This window comes from Sitophilus oryzae, unplaced genomic scaffold (genome assembly GCF_002938485.1).
Source record: "Sitophilus oryzae breed Bouriz unplaced genomic scaffold, Soryzae_2.0 scaffold_85_pilon_pilon, whole genome shotgun sequence".
NCBI lineage: Eukaryota > Metazoa > Arthropoda > Insecta > Coleoptera > Curculionidae > Sitophilus > Sitophilus oryzae.
Genome location: NW_022147483.1, coordinates 1,809,761 through 1,827,810, shown reverse-complemented (window position 1 = coordinate 1,827,810; position 18,050 = coordinate 1,809,761). Strand labels below are relative to the sequence as shown.

At 32.8% G+C, this 18,050-nt stretch overlaps 1 protein-coding gene across 2 annotated transcripts in view; it reads right to left on the bottom strand.

Annotated features, from left to right (window-relative positions):
• LOC115890208 (LIM/homeobox protein Awh) overlaps window positions 1-18,050 on the bottom strand; it is a 72,941-nt gene that overhangs the window by 12,189 nt on the left and 42,702 nt on the right. For both annotated transcript variants that reach the window (XM_030910370.1, XM_030910371.1), the window contains exon 2: window positions 16,823-17,004. In XM_030910370.1, the coding sequence (XP_030766230.1) occupies window positions 16,823-17,004 (182 nt within the window). The remainder of the gene's footprint in view (window positions 1-16,822; window positions 17,005-18,050) is intronic.

Here is an 18,050-nt window from a genome sequence, read left to right as displayed (position 1 = left end):
GAAATCAGGGAACGTTATAAGTAGATCTCTCGGGGGTGGTTCGGCCGTACTATTGGAAAATATTTTAGATATATAATCGAGGGTACAATATTAAATTAAAAGAATATCTAACCTGTAGATATTTGATATTGGGAAATTTTGGAAGCGAAAACGAAAAACGGATAGTAAAAAATCGCCTGCAAAACGTTTTTCTTTAAATTTAGTACTACCTATTATAGTATTCATGGTTTACTAATGTTCGTTAATTTTTTATAAAGTTGCTTGTAATTCCTCTTAATTCCTGTGGAATCCCTTTAAATTTCTAAGGAATTCCTTGGAATTCATTGGAATTCTTAAGGAAATAATTGGAATTCCTAGTAATTCCTATGGAATTCCTTGGAATTCTTCGTAATTCCTTAGAATTCCTGTAGAATTCCTTCATAGTGTACACCATAATTCCTCTGCGGTTTACCCCTCGTTTTAGACTTTCTTTTTATTAATGGTTATTTTAACTAAAAAAAGAGCACCTGGAACCTAAGCGATATTAGTCCAAACCTCCAAAGCTAGGTCGCGACAATAATATGGTAAAGTATCGATAGTTTAGTACATCCCTACTCGATCGCGGAATGACTGGACGATCGCGGCGCGGCCCGTTTGAACGGTCCGGCCCAGCGCTGGACGGGACCTCCTCGGAGCCGGCTCTCTGTTGTTTCCGCGCCGAGAGAACAATCGATGCACGCATGAGAGACGTTTTTGTGTAACGGTGCGGCAACATTAATCATTTTTCTCCCTTTTCTTCTTCTTTGATCCGTCGACTCGTGTAGTACGGAAACGCCAAACACCACGCGCGCCTGGGAGAAATCATATTCGCGCAATTATATTTGCCGGTATAAGCGCCATTAAATCTATTCAAGCATTGGATACCATTATGCTCCTTCCTTAGTCTTCTTATTCAAAGGTTTCATATTATGACATAACCTACTCCAAACTGCTTTCTGTTAGGTTTCAGTTTGAATTTTGCACTTTTTTCTGTCTCATTATAAAAAAAATGATGTCAAAAAGATGTCATTACGTCAGTATGTAATCTTATTAGGAATCATTGAAAAAGTTTAAATTTATAAAGTAGAACCTTTGAATAAGAAGACTAAGGAAGGAGCATAATGCTATCCATGTATTCATGCATGGTGGGCGGAAAAGCCACCATAAAAGCTCTCTAGGGTGGGGATCCTTGACAGTTCTGTTTGACGATTCATTTGACACATTTGAATTTGATTTGAAATTTTGTGGATTTGTCAGTCTTTATATACGGAGCTTATTTTATGTTATTTATTATTTATTCTACTACTGATAGTTGTATAAAGGTAGTAAATCTAGATGGAAATTGTGGCAGAACTTAAATTAATAGTGACACTATTGCGATTTATCGAAAAAGACTCTAAAATAGTTGGTTGTGTGGCGTGCGGTAGATCTCGGCAGAAATTGAGTGAAATAATGGAACAACTTTTCGCTAGTAAGTGACTATATAATATACATACGTGTAGTAAACCGATCATTTATGAAATTCACTTAAATTAACTAAATTATATATTTTTCTTGCATTTTAGCTTTTATTTATTACTTGTCAAAGATTAGATGTCAAAGAATTTAGATACGTTAATTTGACTTGCTTCAGTAGCGTATCGGATGTTTGTGTTAATAAATACTTATTATAACATCTATTTTTATTAGAATTATGTATTTTTATAACAATTTTAATAACTACCAACATTTATTCACAACGTAAAATAAAACAATAAATTATTGAGTCTACCCCACGTCTACCCTACATCATAGTTTTACATTTTTTAAATAAAATTAGAACGACACTGATAAACCGGAATTTAAGTCGGCCATATTTGAGGCCCATCGCGGTGTACCTAAGATTTTTGATATGCTCCTTCCTTAGTCTTCTTATTCAAAGAGTAGAACAAAAATATCTATCATTTAAATATAAAGGTTCTTTTTCTATTCGCCTGTTGATGTCTCCAACAATACGGAAATAATACCGTATGATCGAATAAAAACGGCGTCAACGATGGCTATGAAATGAAGATCGCTGTCATTTTATATGTAAAATTATATGGGAAATGTCATCGATCGTCATTTCCAAGCCAACTGGACGCCGTTTTTTTTCGATCATACGGTAGTTATGATATACTATTTACTATTGCATTCCAATAATTAATAATATTAACAGTTGATAGAAACAACAAAATTTTGCTAAGTTAAAATATCTGTAGTCCGCCATGGCCATTGGCGTAACTACGGGGGAGCCCGGGGGTGCCGGGCCCCCCCAGGTACTGCTGGACACCCCCCAGAGAAATCCTGAATTATGACTCTTGGCTACGTATTAATTTTTATTTGCTTGTGATGCAGTAAAAATGACGTTTTCTAGTTTTGTTTAGTCAATATTATTTTGTTGTGTTCAAAAAATGTGTCAATTTTTATTTTTTTAGAAAATTTGTAGGTATTTGAGTAATCTACGGGAACACGGTTTGATAACCAAGTCTATGAATTTATTGATAGAGAAATTCATGTAAACGTTTTATTCAAAAAATGTGTTTTTTAAAGTTATTTTTAGGCTAAAACCCAGCCCTCCCCCCCCCCCAGGCCCACCCCAGGAAATATTGCTAGTTACGCTAATGGCCATGGCTAACTCAGCCATGTCATCCTTGCCTCGAAGCAACTCACGGCGATTTTGACCGAAATATTTTGAAAGCAACAATTTTTTTGTCTTAGAAGGTCTAGGTCTTTTTGATGGTATATAGAATTATTTTAAAAGTTAGTTGTTTTGACTAGCGATGGGAACTATCGAATGAATTACACTATCGAATGGTTACTGAATGAATGATTTCAACTATCGAATGGTTTTATTCGAATAAAATCATTCATTCATTTGTATACTAAAGGATATGTGACAACCTCGCCGTGCGACTAAATGGTTATCGTTGAGCCACGACTATCGAATGCTTTTGATAAATGAAATTTAGTATTCGTTTGATTTTTGTGTGCGTCAGTGCATTATTAGTTCTTCCAAATTTTTATAAATTCACCTTATAAATACTGTGCTATTTTTGCGTTTATTAAAATATTTAAAATACTAAAATAGTAGTTTTTTTAAATTGACGATTGTGTGCGTGTGCAGGTGTCAAAATTTTTCAGAAAATTTGTGTGATTTTCCGTAGCCCGATCTTTCAATTATTTTATTTTATATGGTATATATGGTCTATTTTTTAATGGGAAATTTTGAAAAGTAGCAATTTTTAAGAGAGATGAGATGAACTTAGAATTAATTTTAAAAATACATATTTGTATTTTAGATGTTTTAATAATACGAATTAGTTGAACTTAATAATCATATTTAAGTAATGTGGTTAAGTAAATGTGGTTATCGAACTCAAACTATGGGGTGAGAAAATTAAATTGAAAGTTACACACGTGCCAATTTAAAAAAAGTTAACAATGTTTGTTTTTGTTTATGCTAATTCTCTTACATGTAGTTTTTTGCGAAGAAATATTTCATTTATTTTTTAAAGTAAATGCCAGTAAAAGTAAATATTATTTTTAAATAGTAATATAAAGTACCTAATATAAATAATTTTGATTTGTAATTTTTTATTTATATTTTCCTTCCATTACACTGCATGCTTAGAAAATCAATAAATGTTTATATTTCATGATTTTAAAGATTGTTGTTAATACAACAAATTAGTTCTGTAATTATTATTATTTAATAAACCAACGTTGCCACAAAAAATTTAAAGACTATATTATTTTTAAATAGGATCTAATATAAATAATTTTGACATCTAATTTGTTGTTTATATTTTGCTACTACGTAAAAAAATGTTTATATTAAATTATTTTAAATTTTGTTGTTATAGGTATAACAAATTATTACTGTTATTATTATTTTTATTAAACCAGTCTTTGCTTAAAAACATTAAAATCCATTTTCCAACATCCAAAATATTTTATTATCTAACCTAACCTAACCTAACAACAGAATATTAATAAAAAAAATGCAAAATATTTATACATACTATCGCTAACTAACTAAAGCCAAACAATAATATTCTTTGCTAATATCAACTAATACCAATATATGGCAACAGCGCCCTTCATAATGTATTTTCTGTGTAAATACTAGCACCTCAATAAAAAAAATAATGTGTCCTTATCTTTATATAACTACGCAAAAAATCAAAGATGCCGGCTTCTTTCATAGCATTGCCACCGACCGCTGTCGGGTTTCTCGGAAAGAAACCTACGTCGCCGGGCGACAACTAAAATCCAGTAAATATTTTATTATAATCGATCCTGACGAATAAATGAATTTGATAAATGAATGAATTTTATAAATGAATGGTTTTTGCTGCCGAATTACTAGAATACAATATTTCAAGGCAGATGGCATGAATCTATTCGATAATTTTTATTCGAATAGTTTTCAACGAATGTTTTTTTACTAGCTATCGAATTATTCGAATGAATTGCAACTATCGAATGTTTCGATAGATTCATTCGATAGTTCCCACTACTAGTTTTGACAAACTAAAAATCTATACACACACATATAAAAAAAATGTTAAATATATAGCTAGAAAATAAATAATAAAAAGACATCTATTATTGTCCGTCTTATCAAAGCAGGCATTCTTATACCGGGTTGGATTGTCGATGGAGAAGACTAGAAAAAAAAATCCCGATATGCCACACACGTAAGCCACAATGTAAACGTGAACATATTGTCCACCGGTGACTGTTCGTTTTTCAATATCCATTTGTCATGTGGCTGAGACAACACAGTGACATCCGCAGACTCATCTCTCTATACAGAAACGACTGTGGCCGGTTCACATGATCCTCTAGAGAATTTGACGGATTTTCTCTATTTCTTTTTTAATTTTATTTCAATGGTCTGTGACAAAGTAGTGTAACAAAAAGGGTTATTATTAATTATATGTATTTAAAAAGTTACTATAAGTGCTACATATTTTAATGAAAAAAATTGAAGATAAATCTATCAGGGACGTGCATATGGGGTTATCACTGGAATATTTTCAAAAACATGTGCTCCACTGACTTTTCTTTTGATATCAAAAAAGTGATCCCTTGATATTTTGTCAATTCGGCCTCCTTGATGACATAAACGCAATTTTATTAATCACAATTAATAAAATTAAAATAAAAATAAAATTAATAAATTATACAGGGTGTTTCAAAACAAATGCGAAAAACTTAAGGGGGTGATTCCTTGTTCAAAATAAAGGGTAGTTTGCTTCATAAACGTTGGGTCAAAAGTCAACCATTAGGGAGATATCGCGGTACAAAGATGGCGGAAAAATAATGTTTTTATTTTTTATCTTGAAAACGAAAAGAGATAGACTAATGAAATTTTATGGAAGCATTGCTGTTATCAAAACACCCTTTCTGGTAATTTTTTAAATTTTTTAAAATGAATGGAAGGGGTTGAAATAAACTACCCCTATCATTCTTGTTAACGAAATTTAAAGAAAAATCTTATCAAACACATGCAAAAAATTAATTTGGGTAGTTTAGTTTGTTTAGAAACTTTTTTATCTCTTGTATTTTTTTGATAAAACTCACCGATTTGAAATTAAAAAATAAAATGTAAAGCATTACATGTCAGGACAAAAAATATTTTCTGATAAAGAATCTAGTGGGCTGCCGTAATTTTTTTAGGAAAAAATCTAGTCGGCCGCTGTTACTTTTTAGGATGTTTCTAATATTATTTTATTTGACATTACTCTACTGCAATAGGTTATTATCTAGATGATTATTATTATCGTTATTATCACTAGATTCTTAATCTAATTTTTTTTTTGTCCTGACATGTAATGCTTTACATTTTATTTTTTAATTTCAAATCAGTGAATTTTATCAAAAAAACACAAGAGATAAAAAAGTTTCTAAACAAACTAAACTATCCAAATTAATTTTTTGCATGTGTTTGATAAGATTTTTCTTTAAATTTCGTTAACAAGAATGATAGGGGTAGTTTATTTCAACCCCTTCCACTCATTTTAAAAAAGTGAAAAAATTACCAGAAAGGTGTTTTCATAACAGTAATGCTTCCATAAAATTTCATTAGTCTATCTCTTTTTGTTTTCAAGATAAAAAATAAAAACATTATTTTTCCGCCATCTTTGTACCGCGATATCTCCCTAATGGTTGACTTTTGACCCAACGTTTATAAAGCAAACTACCCTTTATTTTGAACAAGGAATCACCCCCTAAAGTTTTTCGCATTTGTTTTGAAACACCCTGTATATTTCACCTAATTTATTATTAAATATTATTACTATTAGTTGTTAATACTATTAGACCAATCTACAGCAATTTCAAATAAAAAAAATAATGTTATTTAAGATAATTACAAAAAAACTAATTTTAAAAGGTTTTAACATCCTGTAACTCTAAGACAATGCATTTCCATACGCATGTTTATAGGAACTTTTTTCATATTTTTTGATGAGGAATCAGTGAGTATTTATTTAAAATTTTCGCAAGTTAATGATATTAAATTTTTTTAAAGGTTAATTACTATTAGACTTGGATCAAAACCAATTAATAAAATTGCGTTTATCTCATCAAGGAGGCCGAAATCGACAAAATATCAAGAGACAACTTTTAATCGGTATTAAACTGCTCGCACTATTTTGCTAATATGAGAAAAAAAGTCAGTGGCGTAACCCATATGCACGTCCCTGGTGAATATGACGACACTTTTTTAGCATTAAATTATGTCGTATATAGTAACTTTTACCCTCAAAATTTCATTTGAAACGCTAAAAGTACTTGGAAGAAAATTATAATAAATCGAAAAAATATTAAGAATTTAACACCCTGTAGCTTCGAACCAAAGCAGAATCGGACCTATGTTGATATGAAGAATCTCCCGACGAGAAATGGCACATGTTTTTGAAACACCCTGAATATTTTTTACAATATTAATAGCTAATAGTATTTATTGGCAACATAAAACAAAATACATTATATTTTAACCCGTATTAAAAATAAGATCATAAATACACCGATAGTAGTAGAGTCAGTACTTGTCTCTATGGTCAGTAGCGATGGGAACTATCGAATGAATTAGACTATCGAATGGTTAATGAATGAATGATTTCAACTATCGAATGGTTTTATTCGAATAAAATAATTCATTCATTTGTATACTAAAGCATATGTGACAACCTCGCCGTGCGACTAAATGGTTACCGTTGAGCCACGACTATCGAATGCTTTTGATAAATGAAATTTAGTATTCGTTTGATTTTTGTATGTGTCAGTGCATTATTAGTTCTTCCAAATTTTTATAACTTCGCCGTATAAATACTGTGCTATTTTTGCGTTTATTAAAATAGTTAAAATACTAAAATAGTAGTTATGTTTTAATTTTATTTATTGACGATTGTGTGCATGTGCAGGTGGTCAAAATTTTTCCGAAAATTTGTGTGGTTTTCCGTAGTCCGATCTTTCAATTATTTAATTTTATATGGTATATGGTCTATTTTTTTAATGGGAAATTTTGAGAAGTAGCAATTTTTAAGAGAGATGAGATGAACTTACAATTAATTTTAAAAATACATATTTGTATTTTAGATGTTTTAATAATATGAATTAGTTAAACTTAATAATCATATTTAAGTAATGTGGTTGTATAATCATATTTAAGTAAATGGTTATCGAACTCAAACTATGGGGTGAGAAAATTAAAATGAAAGTTTTACACGTGCCAATTTAAAAAAAAAGTTAACGATGTTTATATTTTGTTTATGCTAATTCTTTTACATGTAGTTTTTTGCGAAGAAAAAATATTTCATTTATTTTTTAAAGTAAATGCCAGTAAAAGTAAATATAATTTTTAAATAGTAATATAAAGCACCTAATATAAATAATTTTGATTTCTAATTTTTTATTTATATTTTCCTTCCATTACACTGCATGCTTAGAAAATTAATAAATGTTTATATTTCATGATTTTAAAATGTGTTGTTAATATAACAAATTAGTTCTGTAATTATTATTATTTAATAAACCAACGTTGCCAAAAAATTTAGAGACTATATTATTTTTAAATAGGATCTAATATAAATAATTTTAACCTCTAATTTGTTGTTTATATTTTGCTACTACTTAAAAGAAAATATTTATATTAAATGATTTTAAATTTTGTTGTTAATAGGTATAATAAATTATTACTGTTATTATTATTTATTAAACCAGTCTTTGCTAAAAAACATTAAAAATATTTTCCTGCATCCAAAATAACAAGTATTATTGCAGTAACAACAGAATATTAATAAAAAATGCAGAATATATAGACATACTATCCCTAATTAACTAAAGCCAAACAATAATATTCTTTGCTAATATCAACTAATACCAAAATATGGCAACAGCGCCTTTCATAATGTATTTTCTGTGTAAATACTAGCACCTCAATAAAAAAAAATAATGTGTCCTTATCTATATCTGACTCCGCAAAAAATCAAAGATGCCGGCTTCTTTCATAGCATTGCCACCGACCGCTGTCTGGTTTCTCGGAAAGAAACCTACGTCGCCGGGCGACAACTAAAATTCAGTTAATATTTTATTATAATTGGTCCTGACGAAAGAATGAATTTCATAAATGAATGAATTTTATAAATGAATGGTTTTTACTGCCGAATTACTAGAATACACTATTTCAAGGCAGATGACGGATCTATTCGATAATTTTTATTCGAATAGTTTTCAACGAATGTTTTCTTACTAACTATCGAATTATTCGAATGAATTGCAACTATCGAATGTTTCGATAGTATTCATTTGATAGTTCCCACTACTAATGGTCAGTACTACCGGAATACAGTTATTTTATCCCACTAATGGATACAATATTACTTTAAACGCTTCATGTAAGCCGATAAAACTCGTATTATCGTATGATTTTGTATAAAATAAGTTCATTTCCAAACTTTAACACTTTTTTTATTTTTTTTTATCAGAAAATAACGACATATGGGTTTGGCCGTTTTTTTCTGGCCAAATAAACAAACTTCTTGGCCATCGTAAAGCAATCGCCTGAAAACTGAAGACGGCGACTGTTTTATCGTGAAGAGAAAAAAGATGAATATTCATCGGCGATAAATATGGTACTGCTTCCGTGCCTACGCAATCTGGCTTTGTATCTGTTAATGAGCGGTCTAATTCGGCGATTTTTATTCGAACAGCGCGGTACTACATGGCGAATTACAGCGATATTCAATTTGGAACGACCCGAGAACTGGGGCGCAGCCGAAGCTATCTTGAGCAAGCTATGTTCCGCAAATAAACACACCGGAAAAGTCTAGGGATATTACAATTTTATCCAGCCATCGTCAGTAATTTTAGGTTTTGCATTTCTGATATAATAAAATTAAAATAAATAAATGGTTTAGAGGACGTCTTGGAAATAAAGATGCGAAATTTACCGAAATTTTCAAATTTACCTTGATTTTTATTGAACTCAGAAAAATACACATTTTTTTTTATTCTAAACTGTGAATTAAAAAAAAAGATTAAACCATTTTTACTTAATATGGGGTATGGCAAGGGTATGGCCTCCTCTACTGTTCATTACAGCCCTACATCGTCTCTTCGTGCTCCTGATCAGGTTGTCGATCTCTTCTTGAGGTATACAGCCTGCCACGCTGCATTCACGTCCCGAACCAGATCCCTACGAGTTTCACGAGGCATACCCATTCTCAAAATTCTTCTTTGGGCAGCGTTCCATACGTGCTCGATGGGGCTGAGGTCAGGAGATTGTGCCGGCCAGGATAAGATGTTTAATTGATGAGCATTGATAAACTCATTTACTATTCTGGCTTTATGAGGCCGTGAATTGTCATGCATGAGAATGTTTTCTAAATCAAAAAAAACGTTGTAAGTTAAGTTGTGAGGGGGAGTCCCATGTTAGTTGAAAGTATAATCGTTGATTGAAAGAACTTATTTCCTTCAATCAACGGTCTAATATTTCACGTAAATTAGCTAAAGGAATATTTAAAAGTTCCGATACGATAGCTTCCAAGATTTACAAATAGCGGTAGAGTGTTAAGTTTTCCTAATATATAAAGAATTTATTAGTGGCTCTATGCCCAGTGACAATATTTCTATAAATTGAGATTGTCATATAGGACTATTATTATTATTTAGGTTCGCCTTGTATAACTAGATCTTCTTCTTCTTCTTAAAGTGCCTTCTCCATTCAGTGAAGATCGGCAACAACCATGGCAAATTCCTCTCTATTTTTCGCTCTTCTCAGCAAAGTATGTGAGTCCAGGCCTGTCCAATCTCTGATGTTCTTCAGCCAGGAGCATTGCCGTCGTCCGGGTCCGCGCTTTCCCTCAATTTTACCCTCGATGATGAGCTGAAGGAATTCATACTTGCTATGTCTCATGATATGGCCCAAATAGGCTGCTTTCCTCTTTTTTATTATGTCGAGGAGTTCTCGGTACTTGTTCATTTGGTTTAGAACTCGTTCATTTGAGACACTGTCAGTCCATGGTATTCTCAGCATTCTGCGATATACCCACATCTCAAATGCTTCCAACTTATTCATTGTGCTAACTTTGAGTGTCCACGACTCGGCCCCGTAGAGAAGTGTGGAAAGTACGTAGCACTTGACGAAGTTGTTTTTTATATGGATGTTGAGACGTTTATCGCACAGTAGATTCCGCAATTTTACGAAGTTTCATCTAGCCATCTCAATTCGAGCTCTGATCTCAATGTCTGGGTTTAGATCTTCATGTTTCACAAGTTTCTCCCAAAATCATTGGCATGTGGTAACACGACAGGCTCAAGAATTAAATCACGGTATGTGATTCCTGTTAGAAATCTTTCAAGAAAAACGAGACCGGGTTTCCTGCCTAACTGGACTCCTCCCCAAAACATAATTGTTCCACCATGATAAGGATGCTCTTCCTGAACACGATCCAACCGAATAAGATTTCCCGATTCTCTCCATACCCTAAGCCTTCTCGAATCCGGATGAATTCCAAAGCGTGACTCATCCGTGAAGAGAACATTGGCCCATTGTTCATTCGACCACTGAACATGATCTTGAGCCCACAAATATCGTACCTCTCGATTTCCTCTCGTTAAGGGTTGAGCTCTCCAGGGGCGTCTGCTTCTTAAGTTGACCTCTCTTAATCTATTGCGAACAGTGTCAGGACTAACGGTTACATTATGTGTTTCCTGGAGAATTAAACTAAGCTCTGGTGCTGTAAGAGTCGGTCGGCGTCGAGCATTTAATTGTAAAAAATTATCTTGCTGAGGGGTAGTAATGCGATGTCGCCCTGTGTGTCTTTCAGCAACATCACCACTTTCACGGTAGCGTAGACTTAATCGCGATATTACACTTTGCGTTGTATTTAATGCTCTAGCTACCTCGATTTGGCGCATTCCAGCTTCGAGCATACCCATGGCCGTCTCTGTTAAGACAGTTTTTGACAATGTACAATTTCTAAAATTGTATAAAGTATTGTTTTAGTTTTGTATGTTTGCTGTTAGTTTTATATGTTTTTCTATTGTTAAGTGAAGTTTTGTATGTTTTTTATATTCTTTTTTTTAAGCTTTGTCAACAAAATTGTAAAATTTTTTTATGACAATAAAGCAATTTCTTCTTCTTCTTCTTCTTCTTCTAAGATGTCTACTCTCCATAATGTCGTTTAATACTAAATAGAGTTATTTGAATGAATTCTGGCCAGTTATCATAAAAACATAGCCAGTACAGGTTAAATTCGAACAATTGATGCTAGGTGCTTTGAAACACTTCTGCAAATATCCCAAATTTAGAAATAACTAGTGTGACTACTTCATTTCAATCGAAGTAGAAAGAATCGGCCTACAAATATGTGGTTGTTTATTCAAAACATTTATTTCTAACTTTAATAAAATGATATCCCTAGATTTTTCCGGTGTGTGTATATACATACATGAATGTGATCGAGCATGCTTGGGACATGCTAAAACTCCACATTGCCAAAAAGAATGATCCCCCCCGTACCTTAAGTGAATTGAAAAGTGCTGCGCGCGAAATATGGGAAACAATTCCTCAACATCTTCTGGACAACTTAATTGAGAGCATGCCACGTCGTCTCACAGCTTGCACTGAGGCTCGAGGAGGCAATACAGACTATTAGTTGTGAGAAATAATTAAAATTGTTTTCAATATTTTCTGTTTAAAATGAAATTTGTTTTTGTTGATTTCCACTCATTATGAAATAAAATTATAATAACAGTCTAGTTGCACTTAGATTTTTAATTCTATATTATTTAGTCGTGTAGTAAGCCAATATGTCCAAGATAAAATAAAAATTTCGTTATATGCAATAATTTTGGCCATGTGTGTATATATTCTTCTATTTCCAGTATTTTGTTATTTATTAGAATGTCTTTTCTTTCAACTAGTTCGTTGTACACTATTTTAGTTTTTGCTCAATTCATATTGAGACAACATGAAATGTGCTCAGAGAAGCACAACAAATCCGTAAGATTTCAAAAGAAATTCCAATGTTTCAACTGAACCGTCAATCAGTGAGGTGTTCATGATGTCGATTACGTATCTATTACCTGAATACATGGATTAATAACATTATACTCCTTCCTTAATATTTTTATTCAAAGTAATTAATTGCCAGACAAAATAACCTTTAAAAAGATGGACTATGGTGGTAATTTCGGAACGTAGCTGGTCTTGTTCTTCCGCCCATGGGCTGTCTGGTCGCCGCGAAGACTGAGGGTTTCCCCGACGAATGTTCGTGTTAATTAGTCCGCCGGGAGGCCATAATTGGCTACTGAAAAGTAAAACTGGCCGGTCCTGTACATCCCCGGTCGACAACGCCAGCGAAAGAGTTATTAGCCAGAAGATATCCGGTCTAGAGAAACCCACAGACATACACACAACCAAACTTGTATGGAATCACTGTTTATTATTTCTGTCCAAACATTTTGCAAGGTTAAAAATCGGTATACAACTTTAAGGTAAGGCTTTTTGTTGCAAATGAACATGATAATAAAGAATAAACGACTGCTCCGATTTATTTTCTTTTGTGGATATGCAAGGTACTTGGAACTATCAAGAACAGGCCCAGGCAAAGTCGTCAAAGAGGCACAACTGAACAACAAGACCGCTTTGTGTGCCAAATTGCTAGAAGAAATCCCAATGTTTCTCATCCAGAGCTACAAAGACAAATTCTGGCAGTTACAGGTGTGAACGTTTCAGTTGAAACAATAATAAAAAGGCTTTTCGTGATCGAGGGTTGTACGGATGAAGGGAGTTACGGGTCCCACAGTTATCTCGGCAAAATAAAATTGACCGACAGTTGAGAATTAGCAAAATGTTCTTTTTTCGGATAAGACCAGAATTGACCTAAGATCAGACGACCATCTAATTCGGGTTCTCAGAGCTCCAAGAAGACGAGCGAGACTCCAGGCTGCCAATTTTGTACCAAAATACCAAGAAGTAACTGTAATGTTCTGGGAAGGTATTATGCTGGGAGCAAAAGCTCCATTGTTACCACTTCAACAAACTTTAACGGGTCGGAGGTATATTGATTTAGTGCTAGAACCAAACGTCAGGCTTTGGAGAGCTGCAGTTGGGGATCATTTAACTTCATGCACGATTATGCACCTCCCCATATGAGTAGAGTGGCTAGAGAATGTCTAGAAACAGAAGATATCATAGATTTGGACTGGCCTGCATGTTCACCAGATCTAAACCCTATCAATTAAACCCCGTTAGAGCTCGTCGAAACAATCCAGGAAATCTCTTACAGCTTATTGATGCGGCATTAACAGAATGGGAAAATTTACCCCAAGACAACGTTGATAATTTAACAAGAAGCATGTCAGTGCAGATAGAAGCTTGCATAAGGGCTATATAGATGTGGCAACACTGATTAAAATTATCAATTTTCCTTTTGTTTTTGCTTTTTGACCATTAAAAATTTAAATCTCATTTCGTTCCAGAAACCAAAAAAATAGCATTTTGTTTTATTTTGGGAACTGATTATTTTTTTTATTGCTATATGACTTATTTTTCATTAAAAGTCTTTGGTAAGGACTTAGTTTTATTCTTCAACACAAAAATTTCATACAACGTTCATTTTATCTAACGTAAGGTTATCCATAATAAGGTCTTTATCCAAACAGTATATGGGTCTGTTTTACCAAATAACGACAAAAATCATCTCATCTAGTAACGCCTTGAATAGATTTTGTTAAAAAAAAATCTAAAATAACCTTTTCTTTAACTTAACAACATTACGAAGTATTTTTGATTGAAATCAAATGTCATAACATTAAAGAAAACTATTTAATATATCCTTTAAACCAAATAAACTTCACATCAACAAAGAATCAATTGATTTTTGTAGACGTTTTATTTTTTTTACAGTTTTAATATTTCCATCACGATTCTTCTTGAATAAATACACATAAAAGTACCTACTATCTTAAAGAATATCTTCTTTTTTTAAGTATATATGTCAATGAAACCGCTCAAAACAATCAATCTCTTTGATGCGGCCACTTTCAAGGCAAAAAATCATCTCGTCGTTTTGAAAAAAATCATGACCTTGTTGGCAAAGTCTTGGTAAAACGTTTTTTTGATTGTGCAAATGATCTTTTCTATATAAGTTCGATTTTTGTGTTGTAGTTAAACGCATTAAGAGTCTATTTCACTAGTCTGAAAAAGTAGAAAAAGAAGCGTTCGGCATTTAACGTTTTATGTAAAACTAGTTAGGTATTTTTACACAAATGAAGAAGGAAATTAAAGATAAAGGATTATACTATAACTGTATTGTAGTACATTTTAGACAACTTCTTTGTTTTAAAGATTTTGATGGTTAAACATCAACAAAATATTCCTTATGTTTGGACTAAATTTTCTCGAAAATAAAGACATAATTTGAAATTCCGTTACAATACGGAAATAGACTGAAGTTTTGTGATTACAGTGATATATAATTTACAGTGGTGGTCAAAAGTATGGAAACGTTTTACTTTTTAAAATATCACAGAAAATATTGCTATGCTTAAACTCTCAGGAATATAAATGAACAGCTTATCAGCAAATAAAAGTATTCCAAAAATTACACAGCGAAAAAAATCTGTTTAGCCGTTTTTGTAGGAGAACAATAGATTTCCTGTGGCCAAAAGTATGGAAACCATAAATAAATACATTAAAATTATTTAGTTTAAGCTGATAAACGGTACGATTTGCTTCAGATAAATATAAACATCATGCCCAAGTCTAAATATTTCTCTACGGATTTAAAAAATAAAATAGTTGAATTATACAAGAGCGGTTGTAAACAAATTCAAATAAGTAAAAATTTAAACATTTTAAAAGGCACCGTTTCGAAAATAATTCGTAAATTTAATAAAACAGGAAACGTTTCAACAGCTTTTAAGTCAGGAAGACCAGAAAGTTGTGCAACAGGACAATGAAAGTAATGAAGGGAATATCAATGGGAGATCCAAGAAAATCATCCACAGACATTTCTCGAGAAATGGGTGAAAGGGGAATATCGGTGTCTGCACGCACGGTGAGAAGAAGGTTGGATGACATGGGACTTTTTGGAAGAGTTGCAGTGAAGAAACCACTAATATCAAAGAAAAATAGGATGGCCCGCTTTAAATTCGCTCAGGATCATCTCACCTGGTCTTATCAGAAATGGAATACTGTACTGTTTAGCGACGAAAGCAAGTTTCAACTGTTTGGTAGTGACGGGAGACGTTATGTCCGAAGACCAAAAGGTACACGGTACAGCCATAAGTACCAGATGCCCACAGTAAAACATGGGGGTGGAGTATAATGGTATGGGGTGTTTTCTCGCTCAGGTGTTGGTCCTCTTGTTAAAATTGATGGGATAATGGACCGTTTTTTGTACAAAGACATATTGGAGAATAATATGCTGCCTCATGCTGATGAAGAAATGCCACTCAGATGGTTGTTTCAGCAAGACAATGATCCCAAGCACAAATCTCGGTTTGTTCAAAATTGGTTAAATGAACATAATGTTCCACTAATGGATTGGCCCTCACAGTCTCCGGATCTTAACCCCATAGAAAATTTTTGGAACCATTTGGATAGCAAAATTCGAAGCCATTCTATTTCAAATAAAAATGAATTATGGGAAGTGCTAAAAACTGAATGGGCGGCCATTTCCAGTAAAGATTGTACGAGATTGATCGATTCGATGCCACGAAGAAGTAGAGAAGTAATTAATTCAAAGGGATATTCCACTAAATATTAGTAATTTTTATATTATCTTGAATTTTAATAAACATTCTTCTTAAGTTTCCATACTTTTGACCAAGAAAATATTCATAATTTTTTATATATTTTTTGATAGCTGTAATGTTTTATTTAAATGTATTAGGTTTTGTAGGAAATTATTTGTAGGTCACGATTATATAAGTCGTTTTATTTCATATTTTAATTTCTCAGCATAAATGACAAATTAAAAAAGTTTCCATACTTTTGGCCACCACTGTATATGGTTTTGTAACAAATGGCTCACTATTTTATGGCAAATGCTGAAGCTCTGCAAATCTTAATCAAGCCTTAATCAAGGCACGTGTGTTAGGGATATTGGTTGTGGCTTAACACGAAAGCCTTAGGCACAGTTAAAATAAAGTTAATAGATAAGGAGACATTCATTAATTACTTTTAATAACTTTTGTGTAAATTTTTGTACAATTTTCTATAGAAAATTCTCCCTAATGTGATTTATTTACGTGTACTTACTTGGCATAGTCCGCCTTACAGTATATTGCTCTATCCCGGATGAAACAAGATGGCTGCCGGTCCAGTTGCAACTGGCACACGCAGCACCGCAGACATCTTGCGTGCCAGTTTCTACCGGACACTTCCAGCAGGAACTTGTCACTGATTGGTTCGCTGCAAGCCGAACACAGCCGATATTCAGTCTGAAAAAAAAATTAAATAAAATATAGATTAAGAACTAACAGTATATCTCTAATAAAGTCAACTCACTCAAGGTTTTACTTGATACGTTTTGACTGAGCCGGTAAGACTGACAGGTAAAACTTTATGTGTGGACGAAGCTTTACACACATATTCAGTTTTCAATGAAGAAAATGTAACAACGACAAAAAAAAGGAGAAAAATATTCGATGAGCTTATCATGATGACACAGCCGATACTCAGTCTAGAACAAAAAATTAAATAAAATATAGAATAAGAACTAACAGTATATCTCTAATAAAGTCAACTCACTCAAGGTTTTACTTGATACGTTTTGACTGAGCCCATAAGACTGACAGGTAAAATGTTATGTGTAGACGGAGCTTTCTTTACAGACATATTCAGTTTTCAATAAAGAAAATGTAACAACGACAAAAAAAAGGAGAAAAATATTCGATGAGCTTATCATGATGGTCGGATCTTATTTGGTGGTATGATACGACCGAAAATCACAAATAAATATTGTGACCGAACGACAAAAAGAATCAATAATCAATCATAAGCGGGTACAATGGTCGGTTTTATCAAGATTTCCTGATTAGATGCATTGAGGTGTATTCTACGACTCTTATACTGGCTCAGGGCAATAAAAAATATATTCATTTGAGATCTATGAGATCTACGGCACGCTTCAGCAACTATTTTACAATGTTTTGTTTATACGCAATAATGTCACTGTTAATATAAATAATATATATAATAACGAGTTTAGACGTTCACTAGACGTTTGCCTTACTAGTGACACACCATGCACACAAAATATAATGCCTCTGGCTCTTACATATTTACGTTTTTTATTACTCTGAACATAACTTAAACGTATGTCTATCTCCCTCTTGATAGTTTTTACCACACAAGAAGCGTGTGTACCCTTTGACCTACAGATTACTTTTGAAGAACCTTTCGAATAATGACCAAAGATTTTAATTTTACGAAGAAGAAGACATAAGAAGACCCGCAAGGGTACTCGAGTTCGACAAAAAGAGAT